The sequence below is a fragment of the Brassica rapa genome, chromosome A06 (genome assembly GCF_000309985.2).
Source record: "Brassica rapa cultivar Chiifu-401-42 chromosome A06, CAAS_Brap_v3.01, whole genome shotgun sequence".
In the NCBI taxonomy this organism is placed as follows: Eukaryota; Viridiplantae; Streptophyta; class Magnoliopsida; order Brassicales; family Brassicaceae; genus Brassica; species Brassica rapa.
Genome location: NC_024800.2, coordinates 414,011 through 431,243, shown reverse-complemented (window position 1 = coordinate 431,243; position 17,233 = coordinate 414,011). Strand labels below are relative to the sequence as shown.

The 17,233-nt window shown below is 36.3% G+C and overlaps 3 protein-coding genes across 8 annotated transcripts; 2 read left to right on the top strand and 1 right to left on the bottom strand.

Moving 5' to 3' along the window:
• Window positions 1–94: 94 nt before the first annotated feature.
• LOC103871044 (mediator of RNA polymerase II transcription subunit 13) lies at window positions 95–10,937 on the top strand. Its single transcript, XM_009149263.3, has 23 exons — window positions 95–1,384; window positions 1,526–1,599; window positions 1,671–1,810; window positions 1,884–1,970; window positions 2,057–2,144; window positions 2,219–2,296; window positions 2,442–2,519; window positions 2,603–2,682; window positions 3,036–3,114; window positions 3,235–3,546; window positions 3,839–3,898; window positions 4,057–4,270; window positions 4,346–4,394; window positions 4,475–4,617; window positions 4,808–6,148; window positions 6,267–6,444; window positions 6,557–6,674; window positions 6,825–6,912; window positions 7,026–7,104; window positions 7,180–7,475; window positions 7,570–8,641; window positions 8,734–9,099; window positions 9,186–10,937. The coding sequence occupies exons 1-23, from the start codon at window positions 1,361–1,363 to the stop codon at window positions 9,791–9,793; spliced, it is 5,652 nt and encodes a 1,883-aa protein (XP_009147511.2). The 5' UTR covers window positions 95–1,360; the 3' UTR covers window positions 9,794–10,937.
• LOC103871043 (arabinogalactan protein 21) lies at window positions 10,729–11,180 on the bottom strand. Its single transcript, XM_009149262.3, has one exon. The coding sequence runs from the start codon at window positions 11,069–11,071 to the stop codon at window positions 10,892–10,894; it is 180 nt and encodes a 59-aa protein (XP_009147510.1). The 5' UTR covers window positions 11,072–11,180; the 3' UTR covers window positions 10,729–10,891.
• A 2,230-nt stretch (window positions 11,181–13,410) lies between these two features.
• On the top strand, window positions 13,411–15,052 carry LOC103871042. Of its 6 annotated transcripts, none has more exons than XM_033274157.1 (6): window positions 13,411–13,538; window positions 13,623–13,678; window positions 13,870–14,087; window positions 14,178–14,448; window positions 14,528–14,605; window positions 14,711–15,042. In XM_033274157.1, the coding sequence occupies exons 3-6, from the start codon at window positions 13,879–13,881 to the stop codon at window positions 14,759–14,761; spliced, it is 609 nt and encodes a 202-aa protein (XP_033130048.1). In that variant the 5' UTR covers window positions 13,411–13,538; window positions 13,623–13,678; window positions 13,870–13,878; the 3' UTR covers window positions 14,762–15,042. The 6 variants fall into 6 exon arrangements, with proteins under 6 accessions (XP_033130048.1, XP_033130049.1, XP_009147508.1 ...); XM_033274156.1 differs by having other exon boundaries at window positions 13,520–13,538; window positions 13,850–14,087; XM_033274158.1 differs by having other exon boundaries at window positions 13,454–13,678; window positions 14,541–14,605; window positions 14,711–15,052.
• The last annotated feature ends 2,181 nt before the right edge of the window (window positions 15,053–17,233 follow it).

The window sequence follows — 17,233 nt, the reverse complement described above, 5'->3', positions numbered from 1 at the left end:
TTTTAGAATTTTTTTTGCATACGAGTATTACTAGTAATATTAGCCAAAGTGATGGAATAATCTTTCTTTTCTAAACACCACTCCTTCAAACAATCCAAGACATTTTTTTATTAATAGTAGTGAAAAACTTTGAAAGTATATAAATCAAAAACATAATAAATGACAATTTTGTCTTTATTAATCGCATCGATCACTAATCAAACAACATATCGACAAATATCGATAGCGACATTTAATAAAAAAAATATTATCGATATCTGATTCGACAGTAAACGGACGAGATTTTAATCATTTCTTATCAATTTGTTTTAAGTTAATTAAGGTTTAATTGTCAAGTTAAAACCAATAAATTAACATGTGGAGCCAAACACACACACACACACACACTCATGTAACTCAGCCAAAAAGATAATATGAACACATGGACACAAAATTTATGGTATTTTGAGATTAATAATTAGATTACATGTTAAATATTAAGTATATATGTCCGGTTTTATATTCATACAATTTGAAAATCAAACAATTTATACATATTAATTTTAGAGACTGAAAAGTGCTTATATCTCGTTATGTCCAAAACTAATACCGAATATGATTATTGGATCATTATTACTTAATTTCAAACAGAAGAAGTTAATTTTTTGATAAAATATTCTGATTTTTGTTTATTTTGCCAGTATAGAGTTTATTTACCTTTTGAATATTTAGGTTTAATTATCATTAATAAATAGGCTGGGGGGGGGGATTAAAATGTTTTTCACAAAAAATGAAGTTTTTCACTATTTTCTATAAAACATATTGAAAGATAAGTTAGATATTTATAATAAAACTAAAATATTTTTAATACATTTTAGTTATTTTCAGATTTGTAGTCATTAGTTTAATTATTGCTATTTGTTTTTTTTTGTTATAAACATTAAATATCATATAAAATAGTTTAATCAATTTAATATATATTCTACAATTTCGCAAATTTTAAATTTTTCTATCATTCAATTAATTTTTTCTGCAACTTAATTATTATTTCTGCGATTCCACGATTAAGCGATCGGTATCGGAGCTATAATTGACACAGAATCAACCAACCAAAAAAAAAAAAGGAAAAAAACAAAATAAAAAACCCTAAAGAGAGTTCGTTTGGATCTGGTTTTTACATGTAAAGTGAAATCACGGGAAACGAGTCGTACACAGAGAGAGAGAGATAAAAGAAAAGATCGTAGACGAAGAAGAAGAATCTTCCGATCACTCTTCCTCGGACAATCTCAGAGTCTTCGCCTTTATGATTGGAATCGTGCTTCCCTCGCGATTCCGAGCTTCGTAAGTGTCTTCACGATCAAAGTAGAGCCTAGTGAAAACCATGTGGACCAATGTCTTCAGAATTGTAAGTCTTTACCACTCTTCTCTTTGATTCTAAAGCTCTTCTTCATACTAAAGGCATTCACTTTGAGAGAGAGAAGAAAGTTGTAGTTCTTTCCTTTCTAAAAAGTATTGATTTTGATAATCTACTACTTGCAATGCACAGGGGGGTCTTCATCACGTTTCTTGGTTTCAGTTTCTTCCTAGTGAAGCTGAGCTCAATCCCACCTCTGATACAAGGTTCAAGCTTTGAGCTTTTTTCATTTTCTCTGGACTTTTATATTGACACTGTGTACTAATTTAATTTTCAGTTCAAGAGCTGAGCAGAATGACGTTGCAACATATCTTGTGCTTTCATCTCATCTGCGCTTGCAGAAGGAAGGCTTTCTTAGCACATGGACCAATTCTTTCGTTGGACCTTGGGATCCATCTCAAGGCTTATACAACCCTGGTAAGTGTAAAGCTAAACACCACCACTCTTGTAACTTTTTTAGCTGGATATCTGATGATCATTTACTGGTTAGATGAGAAGATCAAGCTTTGGCTTTTTCTTCCTGGACGTCATTCATCAATCACTGATAAAGCTCAGGCTGCTGTCTCAAAGCTTAGAGGTATTGGTTTTTATTAATGATTCTTTGATCTTTCTTTCTTCTTATGGTTCTTATTATGACTTTTTTTTTGTTTCTTCTGTTAAAAGTTGTTGCGTCAGGAATCTGGGTAGCACCTGGGGACTCCGAGGAGATATCTGTTGCCTTTTCACAGTCTTTGCGTAATTGCATTGAAAGGTTTATTTTCTTATCATCTTCAGAGATAATGGAGTTGAGATATCTCATATTTAAGTTGTTTGATATTGCGACAGAGCGTTAAGTGGACTTTCTTACATGAGATTTGGAGATGTGTTTTCAAAAGTCAGCCCTCAAAATGAAGAATATTTGAGGTACCTGCAACTTGTTGTAGCTTCTGCTCTTCACTAAGTAGATGTGATCCTGCAAGACCTTGGTTTCCTGAGTGTAATTTCGAAAATCAAAAGAAGTGTATGATTAGGTGTGTGTGTGGCTAATGATCCTTGGATCTTTATGCAGGAGGGGCCGTCTTACTGTTGAATTCGTTTTTGCTGCTACCGAAGAGGCAGTTTTTGTCCATGTCATTGTTTCTGCCAAGTCCGTAAACATACTTGTTATACATGTTCCATTAGTGCGTCTTATTGTTATTGGGAAACTAACATTGGTTTTAATGCGCGAAGGAATGTACGGACACTTTCAAGTGGCGATGCTGAGAGGCTGTCAAGGAGTTCCTTGAAAAACTCCAGTTATAGGCTTCCAGGTTAGTCATTTCTTGAATTCATCATCTGCGATGCTAAGTTTTGAGTACTTGTCTATGATATGTATTGATATGCTAGTGAATGAATTGAGAGATGCGACTTTTGAACTCTGAAAAGAAGCTCGTGTAGTCTAGTTGCATCTAAGTTCCTCGAGCAGAGCTTATCGCTGTTTCTTTTCTTTCTGCGGTTTTCCAATAGTGGAAATTATAGATTGTGCTAGATGTAACTCTTTGAAGACAAAATTGTTGAATTGAGACCTTAAATGAATCGTTTATCTTCTGCACATGTTTCTAGAAAGATAGGAGCTTTTTCTTTGATAGTTACACTTCTCACAGGCTTATGTTATTCCCACCAGTGATTGTTTCTCCTCATGGAATGCGGGGTAGCCTCACTGGATTCTGTCCCAATGACCTTGTCAAGCAAGTCTACTTCAGGTGCAATTCATACCTTTGCTATCTATTGTCCCACTCAATGTTCTTTTTCATTTAAATGCATAGCTGTTAGTCTGAGCAAACCAATTTTGTCAACTAAGGTTAGTTTATTTTCTCATACAGTTCTGGAAACTTAAGGTCTTCAAGTGGGTATATTGGCCTCCCTCCTCATGCTGGTAGTGGGTCCCGTCTGATAAATGGCGATCATTGTTACGTGGAAGTTACACTTGGTTGCTGCCAAAATATAAATGACAACACAAGTCAAACTAATTCAACCTTTGCGGTGAATGTTCCTCAAACATCAGTTGGGAGTAAAGATCACCGGAAAGGACACCCAGATATAGCATCGATGTGTGAAAAAAAGTTCATATATCCAGCTGAGGCCGTGCTTGTGCCAATTTTACAGTCGGCATTTGCTAAATTTTCTTTGAAAAGGTAAAATGTCAAGGTGAAGAAGTTATTTAGAAGTTGTTGGATGGTTAACGGTGAGATCCGAATTGGTTATTAATGTTGTTGGCTAATGATAATTTATATAGTCTGTTGAATTTGTCTACAATTTTGTCAGGGTGTGCATGTATGTATTCAGAAAACTGACTTGTAGGATCATAGTGAGAGAGGTTTTAGGAATTGTTTCAACACACGTTACAGAGCGTCAACTTGAAATAGATGTAATATTTGTTATATTTCCCCAGCTTGGAGCTGATGCAAGGTGAAATCATACTTGCAGATTTTGGCTTCAAAACTGGATAGGACCATCTCTAGCAGGCTCATCGTTATTTATGCACTGGTGAGTCCTTTTCTTCTATTTCGGATACATTCTGAACATCAAAGGGAACTCATAGAGGTCTGAAACGCAATCCTGGACATTTATAGTCTATTTTATGCAATCCTGGACATTTATAGTCTGTTCATGATCCCTGAACATTTATAGTCTATTTTATGCAGGGCTGGTGATTTTGACTTCTTTGGATCGTCTGGAAATAAGAGTGATGGGTTCTTTGAAAAAAATGGCTATAATAGCAGTGGCAGTAGCGGTAATAGCAGCATTAGTTCAACAAGTAGTGCTTCTAGTGGGAGTGGTTGGAGAATGACTTCAAGAACTGGTGACCTTGATGCGGATGCAGATTCTTTGACTTGTAATGATGATCACCCAAAATTGGTATGGCTTTTATCTGTGGCAAGGATAGAGACGAATAGTACTGATAACCAGTCAGTAACATAACATCCTTTGCAGGGTTCCAAGCGGCCGCGAACAGGGATGGCAGAGTCATTCGGTCAAGTAGGTACTGTCTCTAATGCACCTATTCAAGAAGCAAATACGTCAGGATTGGGTTCTACTAAAACTAATAAGCTGATGTTCCAGGTACTGCAAATGATCAATTTGGTTGGGATTGGGATGATGACGATGATGATGATAGAGGAGTTGGCATGGATATCCAAGCACTTCTTTCAGAGTTTGGAGACTTTGGTGACTTCTTTGAGAATGATGCGTTACCTTTTGGCGAGGTAATTCCCGTCTTCTGTTATCCTTATTATAATAAAACAATTATTACTTGCGTTCTCCTGCATTGGTTCATAAATCTAGACTGTATGTTGTAAAGGTTTGAGTGGATGGTGGTGCCTCTTACTGTGTTCTGGTCATGTTGCCTTTGGTGTTCAATCCTTACCTAACAAAGCACCTTTTATGTTTGTGTAGCCGCCGGGAACAGCAGAGTCGCATTCCCTCATACTTCCTTCAGATTCTGCTGATGTAGGTTCTAGTCCAATGGATACGATGGATGTATCAGACCAGATTGTGTTGCCCGTTGGGTTTTCGTCTTTTGAGAGCTTCAATCCTGCTCCCCCTATCATTGATGAAGGCCTTATCAAAAGTCAAGAAGTCCTCAACAACAGTGTCACTTCAGTTTCAGCTCCTTCTAATCAAATGTTAAGCTCTTCTAACAGTGAGTTCGATCATTTGATGAAAGCAGAAGCTATGATGACCTTTGCTCCTGAGTATGGAGCTGTTGAAGCACCTATGAGCGAGATTTCTTCGACGTCTTTCAAAAGCCCATATCTTCCCAAATCTCATAAAGTGGAGAGTTCAAATTCAAGAACGAGTAGCTATGTTTATGGACCCACCCCACCTGCCACTGATTCTGATGGAGCAGTCGATAAGATTTTGCTTGGATCAAAAGCATACATTGGTAATGATGGCAGAACTTTGTACACTAAGGTAGAGGGCAGAAAGGGCCGGTATGATAAGCTACCTACTTTAATCAGTGACAACAATAGTAAAAAGGAGGGTGTGTCTCAGTTAAAATATTCAAACTACAATGCTTCTAGTGCTGTTAAGATCGTACAGGGGAAAAAGACTGACGGTATATCTGCTGTTGTTAGTACTTTATTATCTTCAAAGACCTTGCTGGCAACAGACGTGGGAAGCGTTATGTTCCAAGCCTTCATGTATAGGATGCGGCACAAAGCCATTTCTTCGAAGCACAGTTCTCCTGTTAGTCTGAGTAGGCTTAGTGGAAACTTCTTCCTGAACCAGGTGCCAAATGAGCCAAGTAGTCTGACAGACAACGTATCTGGAAGGAACGAGATATATAAGAAAGAAGTACCTACTAGAATAGCTGGAGATTTCGATGGAGGAATGTTAGACAGCCACATGAGTGCACCAGTTGGCGTGTGGCGGACTGTTTCAGTCCCAAAAACAGCAAAACCTGCTAGCTCGCCAAACATTGAAGCAGGCTCATCCTTGCCCCATAGTTCATTTAGCGAAAACAGTTTGCTTTCTTATGGACAAAGGCAGCCATTGCAGGAGCTTCTAGATGGAATAGCGCTACTTGTACAGCAAGCTACTTCTTTCGTTGATTTAGCTCTGGATTCAGATTGTGGGGATGGACCTTATGGCTGGCTTGCACTGGAAGAGTTGTGGAGACGGGAACTGTCGTGTGGACCCTCTGCTGGCCATGCAGGCTGTGGGGGAACTTTGGCTTCCTGCCATTCTCTGGACATTGCTGGTGTCAAGCTAGTTGACCCACTCTCTGCTGAGGTAAACTTTCATAATGGTGTAACCTCATTTGTTCCCTGTGCGACTACTGGTTATTTATATGGTACAGGATGTTCTGCCGGCTTAAACCTGATTCTGGAGATTTTTTTTTCCTTTCCAGGTTTTTCCTTCCTCTGTCATTACTCTACTGCAATCTGACATCAAGACAGCTCTGAAATCCGCATTTGGTCAGTCAGACGGCCCATTATATGTCACAGATTGGTGCAAGGGCCGAAATCAATCGATGGATGGAGTATCTATTTCCGAGGGATCTACTGCCGAGTCAGTCCTGAGTGAAGGTAGCAAATGCATTTTGATTATTTTTCGGTCTCACACGCTGGCTATCATCTCGTTGAACTCTGTCGTTTCGACTGTGGCTGTTGATTCTATTATTTCTTTGCATACAAGCAGTGTCAAATGCAATAGATGGTGGGAAAGGAGAGGAGTCTGCTCAGAGCCAAGATATATACAGTTCAGAGTTACTCCGACCTACACTTTTTGTTCTTCCATCACCCTCTATACTTGTCGGGTATGTATGCCGATGTCTGTTCTATGAGTAGTTTGAATGTAAATGTTTTTAATAGAATGTGGTTTTTATCAAGATCTCCTTCTGATTGGATTATTTCCTGAAGTATTCATGATTTCGTTCTGTTACTTATGTGTCCATCACTTGTGACAGATACCAAGATGACTGGCTTAAGGTTTCAACCAACTCCTTGCCACATTGGGAAAAGGCCCCTTTCGAGCCATATGCTTTGCCGAAAAATGTGAGCATTTAAGGATTACGCCTGAGAGATTTGCTTTTGTTTTACGCAGTTTAGGCTAGTTGATACTCTTGACCACTAAGATACCTGTGATTGTTCTTTGTTACCTTTCGCAGATGAACTATACTGTTGTATGCCCGGATATAGATCCTTTAACCAGTGCTGCTGTTGATTTCTTCCAACAACTTGGAACTGGTGAGCCAACGAATTTATATATTTTGAATTTGTGATTATGTTCTTTAAACATGACATGAACCTTTTGTTGCATAGTTTATGAAACGTGCAGACTGGGAACCCATTTGCCACAGATCCTAGGAAATCAAATGGAAACTGACGCTGGAAGATTATCCTCGTCAGGATTTGTTCTGCTTGATTGCCCTCAATCGATGAAGATTGAAAGCAATAACACGTCGCTTCTGGGATCTCTCAGTGATTATTTTCTCTCCTTGTCGAATGGGTGGAATGTAAATAGCTATCTGAAGTCTTTGTCAAAAGCGCTGAAAGGTCTTAAGCTTGGGTCTGGGCTTTACACAAACCAGAAAGAAGGGTCAGCTACTCCATGCATGGTAAGTATGAGTTAGAAACTGGGACACGTATTTATTTGCCCACTTCTACCAAGTGTAGCTGTTGATACTTGGTTGGCTTCTATTTTTCTTTCAGGTAGTGTACATAGTGTGTCCATTTCCCGACCCTTCGGCAGTTTTAAGGACAGTCGTTGAATCGTCTATAGCACTTGGATCAGGGATAAAGCCAGATAGAGACAGGAGATCGTTACTTAATAGTCAGGTTGCAAGGGCATTTGGTAGTTCTGCTGCTGTAGACGAAGCATCAATATCTCACATTCCAGTGCTTTCGGGGTTTAGCGTCCCTAAGCTAGTTCTACAAGTGGTGTCTGTTGATTCTATTTTCCGGATAACAAGTCCAAGCTTTAATGAGCTTGTCATCCTCAAGGATACTGCCTTTTCTGTCTACAATAAAGCTCGGCGAATTTCAAGAGGAATGCCTAATGATGCATTTCTCTCATCATCATTATCTAACAGATCCTCTTCAGCCTTGGCTTCAGTGAATTCTATCTCAGGAATCTGGAAAGACTGCGTCAGTTCTCGAATGACAGGTTCTACACATCCAAGAGATGGTGATATTGATGGTAGCATTAGAACGAGTAGTTGGGATAGTAGCTGGCAAATAACAAGATCTGGAGGAGTAAGCTGCGACTCAAACAGAAATGGAGATTTTTACATTAATGAGGAAATTTTCTATCTATTTGAACCGCTTTTCATCCTTTCCGAGCCTGGTTCCGTGGATCGTGGAGTTTCACCTACTTTCGGCGGCTTAGGATCCGAGTCTTCAAAGCCAATACCTGAGGATGGTGGCAGAGGTTCAGGACTTGGCGTCAATTCAATGGAAGGTACAAGCTCCCAGGGGGATGCATCACAGGTTGAAGGGAAGGCTGTTCCAAGCTTACATTGCTGCTACGGTTGGACAGAGGACTGGAGATGGCTTGTAAGCATCTGGACTGACGCCAGGGGTGAATTGCTTGACACACATATATTCCCCTTTGGTGGGATTAGCAGTAGACAGGATACGAAAGGGCTGCAGTGTCTTTTTGTTCAAGTTCTGCAGCAGGGATGTCAGATACTACAGGCATGTTCCTCCCCTGACAGTGGATCTTTCAAACCCAGGGATTTTGTCATTACACGCATTGGGAGTTTCTTTGAGCTTGAGTACCTAGGTAACTTAGCTTCTTTTTCCTTTACATCCAAATGGAAGTAGAGTTCTCTATTATTGCTTGTTTCATAACCCTACTTCCAATTTATATAACAGAGTGGCAAAAGGCAATTTACACAGCTGGAGGTCCTGAGATTAAGAAGTGGCCTATTCAACTTCGACGTTCTGCACCTTCTGGCGTAGCCACCAATAGCAACGGACCTTCCTTGCAACAGCATGATCTGAGTTTGATTCAGGAGAGAGCCTCGTCAACTAGCACACTCTATGGCTCTCACTCAAAACCATCCACCTTTGTGAAAGGCGGTATGGGGCACTCTGCTGGAAGAAAGCAAACAATGGGTGGACAAACCATTTCTGGTACTCCAAGGGGTTTGTTTCAGTGGGTTCACAGCATCAGTTTTGCTTCTATTTCACTTGATCATTCTCTGCATTTTGTTCTTCCGGCTGAGTTGGTATCTCCTGGTTAGTTTCTTATTGGTTTCTATTGTTCTCCTCAGTTCACACAATTTTAAGGGAGCAGGATACTGACTTGCATGTTTATTACGCAGGAGGTGGCCAGAGCAGTACTGGTATGAGTGCAGCAAATTACATTGAAGGTTTCACTCCAGTCAAGTCTCTTGGGTCAACGGCTTTCTCTTACATGATGATACCATCACCCAACATGCGCTTTCTTCACCCAAGTCCTCTTCAGCTTCCCACATGTTTAACTGCAGAATCACCTCCACTTGCTCACCTCCTTCACAGCAAAGGCTGTGCAATCCCCTTGTCTACCGGATTTGTTGTTTCAAAAGCTGTGCCTTCCATGAGAAAAGACTCGAGAATAAACGTGAAAGAAGAATGGCCATCAGTTCTCTCTGTAAGTCTCATAGACTATTATGGTGGTTATGACAACGCTCATGACAAAGTTCTTCAAGGAATCATGAAGCAAGGCGGTGGAGGGACCAAAGAAACTAGAGATTTTGAGGTTGAAAGCCATCTAATCCTTGAGTCAATTGCAGCAGAACTCCATGCTCTATCGTGGATGACTGTTAGTCCAGCATATCTGGATAGGCGGACTGCATTGCCATCTCACTGTGATGTGGTTCTCAGACTGAGTCGTCTGCTTCATTTTGCGGATAAAGAACGCTCCAGGCTACCAGATAAGTCGGGAGTTTGAAACAATGCAGGAGCATATCACTCAAGTTCAGTATCAAAAGATGAGACCAAGCTTTCTGTCCTGTCCTGCACCTCCTGAGTAATCTGTCATGTTTAAGGCACTTAGGTTTCTTGGGCTAGTTCACCAGTGCTATACATTATAAAGTAGGAAGAAGTGGTGTAGATCTACTAGATGTAGTTCAGGTTTTTATTTGGGGCTTAAGAACTCTGTAAAAAAAATTAGCATTTACGGCTTTGCTCTACTTGTTGTGATTCACTTTAGGTGCATAGGTTAGTTTCCTTATAGCCCCTTTGTATTTGTAATTTGACTTTATTTATCATTCCTCTGTAAAGTCGACACAATATTATTAATATTGGTTTCTCAGGGAAATACTTGTAGAATATTGCTATCTTTGGGGCTAAGCATAATAGTTTTCTCTTGATCAGTCCCATAATGAATCATGACTCTTGCATGAGTTGTGCAGCTGATGAGCTGAAGATTCTAACAGGCTTGGTTCTCAACCACTCGGTCGCCCTAAGAGGCTAACGCATATTTGTGATTCAGATCAGGTTTTAACTCTACTGATTGGCTTACATATATGGATGGATTACTGCAACTATTGTTGTGTGGTTCAATCATTAAATATCATTTATTGTGGGGTCATCTTTAGCTTTCTTTCTGTGGCGAGACACATGGAAACTCATGTTGCCTTGAGGCACCATATCACCATTATGATGATGTCGGCATCATAGTGCCCCCACACTTCCTTCCAAATACAGCTCATAACATCATTGATTCCACCAACTCTTAGACAATTCCAAAGTATCCCCTCTCTCTTATTGAATCTTTTTGTGAACCCAAATCAATGAAATCTGATAAAGTTTGTAACGTCCATTAACAAGTTATGTGATGCCTTTCATGGATTAGTGGATACTTTGTAAGATAAAACGAATCCATAAACAATGAAAAATGATGATGATACATAGAAACACATATAGAAACGGATGGTTGCATTAAGAATAATACAACACTCTATAGAATCAAACCACACACAAAATCATTAGAAAAAACAATAAAATTAATAGAGGGGAAAAAGAATGATAAATGTTTGTTTTTGGCTCAAAAGAGAAGACCAGATGCCAAAGCAACAACAGAAGCAAACAATGCTGGTACGAACATAGCAGCATCAGATGTTGGGCTTGGAGCTGGAGCTTCCACTGTGGCAGCCGCCGCTTGTCCGACGGCTGAGAAAGCCACAGCAACGATCATGAAAACAACCATCATCTTCTTTGCCTCCATTTCTTCGCTTTGATGTATGAAGAAGAACAAATTTGAAAGAAAGAAATAATTTGTTTTTCTATTGTATGTGTGTGTGTGTTATGACTTATGATGATAATAGCTGTGAGAATGGTATTGTGTCTATTTATACAACATAAGGAGAGACTTTCACAGCTGGCATATTGGCTGTCTATTGGTCCAAACCACATTTTTCTCCTTATTCATTTCCAACCTCACAATATAAACTTTTATAAAACAAGAAAAAGTTTGGTTATAATTAATTTGTTTGTAAACGTTCACATGACTAGTTCAAAAAGTTACATCAATTGTTTTTTTATTCTAATTATTTCTGCTTTTAAAACTAAAGAAATTTAAAGTTCTAAGATTAGCTATTAGCCTATTACTATTAGTAAATTTTTAAAAACTGAATTCTAATTACTAAAACATTAGTTTAGAAAACAAATGAATTGTTTTTATAAAAAAAACTTATAGTTATATATTTGTTGCAGAATTTATTATATATAAAAAACTTATAGTAACATATTTATTGCAGAATTTGTCTTCATTGGAACTATTTGTTTCCTTCAAGAATCACTATAATATATTTCATTTCATTAAAGGGTCAACTAGCCGTTTTAGTGTTTCCTTGAAGTGTTTCGTACCAACGTTCACCCGAAACTAAGAAAATGACCAACTACCAAAAGGATTAATTAGTTTTAAGAGAGCTGTTCAATTTTATGTCTTCGTTTGATCATTGCAATACTGAATTATTTTTTTTTTTTTGCCCCAAACTAAAAACTAGCTGGACTAGATTAAAAGAATCAAACATACAATTATTCATAATCATATGCCTAAGGCTGGACTGTTTCTGTGGACCCGGAAACCACATAACAAATGAAGTCTTAGCTATTGTTTTCGGTTTCGAAATTTAAATAACATAAAACCTTCTTTTTTGGTCAGGAATAACATATAACTCTCCTTTAGTTCTTAATGAATTAGGAGTAACGGTTGAAGTTTTAAATCAGCAGATAATTTAAACAAGGGACCCAACGAGAAAGCCAGATTCAATATTTCTTATGTTCACTTTTTAAATAAAAGATTAAACTTTTCTGACCAACACATAATGAGTTCCAAGTTGGAACATTTGAACTTTGAAATTTAGTGGACCGTTGGTGAGATTCAAATATAGTTACTTAGTTCAAAAATCTTTTTGTTTTGCCTCCTTTTGTACTCTTTCGTAGTAAGTAATAGAAAACATATATAACCATTAAAATATTTTATTATCGTTTAAATAAAGCTGAAAAAAAAAGAACAATTGACCGTTTGGAACTTCAGAAATATATGTAGAGACACGTCTAAATATATGTTTAAGAAAATGTTGCTATGTATTGGTGACCAATGCATTTTGCTTATATTGTACTAAATAACAAGTATATACTTTTTTCAGTTCAAAAAAAAAAAACAAGTATATACTTTTTGCATTTGAGCTTTTCTACATCTTATCTCACTGATATTATAGTTCTATTTTCCTTTTTTGACTGTACAATTTTTTATCTAGGAAAAAAAGAAGTACAGTACGTTTTTACTTATAATGAGTTCATTTAAGAATGCTAGTACTAGTACGACTATGCTGTTAACTTTTGCTAGTCTTTTATGAAATCACTGACGTTTGAATGAAATATGTGAAGGATATACAATTTGTGAGTTTCAGATTAAATATAATGTAAAACTCATTGGGCCTGAAAGCAGGCTAGAAGCTTAAACATTTATATAACTTACAAAATTATGAATCTAATTTCTTAAGAATAGAGAGAGATAAAGGATATTATTCTTGATTCAAAAACAGACTCTTGAATGATCTATTTAGAAAAAAATATTTAGATGAGAAAACTAATATTAACACAGTATGTAGGTGATGAAAAACAGATAATAACATAATAGGAAAATTTTAAAAGTTTTATTAATGAAGTGGATAATAGATGCTAGAAAAATATGGAGAAAGGCCCATCTTAGCCCAAGTTTGAGTAAAATAATTACTTTTGGAAAAGAGTTCAATCTAATCGCACTTGTATCTTTACTGCGTGCATTCCACTGCCCTTGAAGTCGCAATAGAGATTTTGGTCATAAATCTGGAAAATCAGCTTTGTCATCAGCGCGTAGTACTAAACCTTTACTGTCTTAACGCAAAGATTTTATCGCCAGAACTGGAGAGATCTTTTATCCAGTTAAACTCGGTGTGACGTGTTCCTGTCATATTAATACACGTGGCAATATAATCTGCAATTATCCGTAACGAATTTCTGTAATGACACAACAGGTTAAGGCTATTTTTTAACTTCTAGAAGTCCATCTAAGCGTCCATTTCATATCCGACGGCTGTTAATAATGGAAATACAATTAAAATCAGCAAATAGTAAAAATAATAAGTAATAAAAAATAGTAAAAATGTGTAAAAAAGGTGAGCATCGCAGTAAAGACCAGAGAGAGGGTAAGCAAAGTCTCAAAGCAGTTTCATTTCTATACAAGTATTGTGTTCAAACAAAAGACAGTGTTTGATCTTCTTCTTTGTTAGGGTGATTCTGGTGTTGTAGAAGCTAAAGTCGTTGAGTTTAAACTGCAGATCTTGAGGTTAGTGAACCTTGTTTTCTCTATTAATTACTACATATTGGCCTTCTCATCTCTGGTTTGGTTCAGTTAATTTGTTAGAAATCAGATGATTTGTTCACCTTTTTCTCTATAGAGAGGGGCTTGAACTTTGTTAATGTTGTTGCGAATTTTTTGGTTGTCTTTTTCTGGAAGAGTGTTTATCTCTGTGTAAGGTTTGTGTGATGGAAGAAGTGAAAGGACAAAGAGGAAATGGAACCACAGAAGCAGATTTTGTGTTGCAATGGGGGGAGAGAAAGAGAGTTAGATGCATGAAAGTCAAGAAAGATCAGAGCCGCAAGTCAAGTGATGGTTTGTCTAAGCGCAAACTCATGTCCCGAGCTGCCTGTTCCGAGAGAGGCTCCCCTTCTCGCCATCTTAACCGTCCAAACAAGTAAGCTTGATTCAGAGCTCTTCTCTCTTGAAGATATTTCAATAGTTTATTGATGTAAATAATACCCTTGTTGTGTCTGTGTGGTGATAGGATCATAGATTTTCCAAGTAATGTACGGAGATCGTTTGTGGCATCACCTGAGAAGGAAGATAGATACTACACAACTAGGGGTTCAATGGGTACTGATGAAAGTGGGAAAATGATAAAGGAGCCTGTGAAGGAAACCAAGAAGCATGTGTGGCCAAAGTTGTTTATAACTTTGTCAAATAAAGAGAAAGAAGAAGATTTTTTGGCTATGAAAGGGTGCAAGCTTCCTCAAAGACCCAAGAAACGAGCCAAGTTGGTTCAGAAGACATTGCTTGTGAGAGTCCCTTTGTTGTGTTCTCGATAATTTATTTCAAGGTGATGCGAATCTCATGGTTATGTAATGTTTTATGCAGCTGGTGAGTCCAGGTACTTGGTTGTCAGATCTGTGCAAAGAGAGGTATGAAGTAAGAGAGAAGAAGACTTCAAAAAAGGTATACCATTGTTTTTTAGCTTTCCACAATAAAGTCAATGAGAATTCACTTTAGTTTCTTTGTGAATGCTGAGATGATCTGATATCATTTCATGTTTTTATGAAGCGGCCAAGAGGATTGAAGGCAATGGGAAGCATGGAAAGCGATTCAGAGTGAAGAGGACTTGAGAAATGTTCTCAAAATTTTGGTTAAAGGCTAGAAAGGAGACAAACACAAAAATGAATATGCTTTGTTTCTTTCATTACATTTTGAGATGCCATTCCACAGGTCAACAACTATTATTAGACACTCGTATCTTTGCTTTTGAAGCTAATCTGTAGCTTTCTTAATCAAAATCTCTCGTCCCCACCTTTTTTTATTGTTTTAACTTGTTGATTATGCGTTTAGACAATTCATGTATCATAGCTTCATGATGAGAAGAGGTTCTTGAATCTCAATTTATGAATGGACGGCAAGAGTATACTGAGAAAGAACCTCCAAACACAGATCAATAAAGACTACATCATATTAGAATGGAAACTAAATCTGCACACAAATTAGTGTATGGATACTACAACACACCAACCAAAACTCCAGAGCTACAAACACTGAATATTTGGTAGGGGTTAACACATAGATTTTTTAAAAAAACTCAGAAAATCTTACAATATTGTTTTAATGCATAGTTGTATCATAAACTAACATATGATGGTTGTCAGAGAGATTTTGAACCTTTGTTGTCTCTGTTTCTCTAGAATAGCAATTTTATTGTGGTTTTTGTACTTATTTAGGGAGCATATGAAATTTTACTAAATTAATTGATAAAAAATATAACGATGACCATGTACCATAAAATAAAGTTTAGAATACATTAACAAAAATATAAAATGTGGTTAGAATTTTTAAAATAACATTAAAGATTATAGGTTTCAGTATATAGAATATTTACCCAAAAACTGAATATTTTGTAGGGGTTAACACATAGATTTTGAGAAAAATTCAAAAAATCTAACAATGTTGTTTTAATGCATAGTTGTATCATGAAGTAACATATGATGATGGCCAGAGAGGTTTTGAACCTTTGTTGTCTCAATTTTTCTAGACTAGTAATTTTATTGTGGTTTGTGTACTTATTTAGGGAGCATATGAAGTTTTACTAAATTAATTGATAAAAAAATATGACGATGCCCATGTACCAAGAAATATAGTTTACAATACATTAAAAAAAATGTAGAATGTGGTTAGAAATTTTAAAATAACATTAAAGATTATAGGTTTCATTATATTAACCATTTGCTCAAAAACTGAATATTTTGTAGGGGTTAACACATATATTTTGAGAAAATTCCAAAAAATATGACAATATTGTTTTATTGCATAGTTATATCATAAACAAACATATGATGATGGTCAGAGAGGTTTTGAACCATTGTTGTCTCCGTTTCTCTAGAATAGCAATTTTATTGTGGTTTGTGTACTTATTTAGGGAGCATATGAAATTTTACTAAATTAATTGATAAAAAATAGAACGATCCCCATGTACCATGAAATATAGATTAGAACACATTCACAAAAATGTAGAATGTAGTTAGAAAATTTAAAACAACACTAAATATTATAGGCTTCAGTATATATCGCATTTAACCAAAAGCTGAATATTTTGTAGGGGTTAACACATAGATTATGAGAAAAATTCAAAAAAGTTGCCAATGTTGTTTTAATGCATAGTTGTATCATGAAGTAACATATGATGATGGTCAGAGAGGTTTTGAACCTTCGTTGTCTCTGTTTCTCTAGAATAGTAATTTTATTGTGGTTTGTGTACTTATTTAGGGAGCATATGAAGTTTTACTAAATTAATTGATAAACAAATATGACGATGCCCATGTACCAAAAAATATAGTATAGAATACATTAACAAAAATGTAGAATGTGGTTAGAAATTTTAAAATAACATTAAAGATTATAGGCTTCATTATATTAACCATTTACTCAAAAGATTATAGGAGTTAACACATAGATTTTAAGAAAAATTCAAAAAATATGAAAATATTATTTTATTTCATAGTTGTATCATGAAGTAACATACGAGGATGACCAAAGAGGTTTTGAACCTTTGTTGTCACCGTTTCTATAGAATAGCAATTTTATTGTGGTTTGTGTATTTATTTATGAAGTATATGAAGTTTTACTAAATTAATTGATAAAATAGAACGATACCCATGTACCATGAAATATAGTTTAGAATACATTAACAAAATTTTACAACGTGGTTAGAAATTTTAAAACAACACTAAAGATTATAGGCTTCAGTATATAGAGCATTTACCCAAAAACTGAATATTTTATAGGGGTTAACACATAGATTTTGAGAAAAATTCAAAAAATCTGACAATGTTGTTTTAATGCATAGTTGAATCATGAACTAACATATGATGATGGTCAGAGAGGTTTTGAACCTTTGTTGTCTCCGTTTCTCTAGAATAGTAATTTTATTGTGGTTTGTGTGCTTATATAGAGAGCATATAAAGTTTTACTAAATTAATTCATAAACAAATATGACGATGCCCATGTACCATAAAATATAGTTTATAATACATTAACAAAAATGTAGAATGTGGTTAAATTTTTTAAAATAACACTAAAGAT

Excerpts from the sequence above, each read along its gene's own strand:
- LOC103871044 (XM_009149263.3), top strand. The coding sequence starts at position 1,361 with ATGTGGACCAATGTCTTCAGAATT. Across the intron at positions 1,385-1,525 it reads GGACCAATGTCTTCAGAATT|GGGGGTCTTCATCACGTTTC; the intron begins GTAAGTCTTTAC and ends TGCAATGCACAG. Across the intron at positions 8,642-8,733 it reads CTTTGAGCTTGAGTACCTAG|AGTGGCAAAAGGCAATTTAC; the intron begins GTAACTTAGCTT and ends TTTATATAACAG.
- LOC103871042 (XM_033274157.1), top strand. The coding sequence starts at position 13,879 with ATGGAAGAAGTGAAAGGACAAAGAGGAAATGGAACCACAGAAGCAGAT. Across the intron at positions 14,088-14,177 it reads CATCTTAACCGTCCAAACAA|GATCATAGATTTTCCAAGTA; the intron begins GTAAGCTTGATT and ends GTGTGGTGATAG. Across the intron at positions 14,606-14,710 it reads AGAAGAAGACTTCAAAAAAG|CGGCCAAGAGGATTGAAGGC; the intron begins GTATACCATTGT and ends GTTTTTATGAAG.
- LOC103871043 (XM_009149262.3), bottom strand. The coding sequence starts at position 11,071 with ATGGAGGCAAAGAAGATGATGGTTGTTTTCATGATCGTTGCTGTGGCT.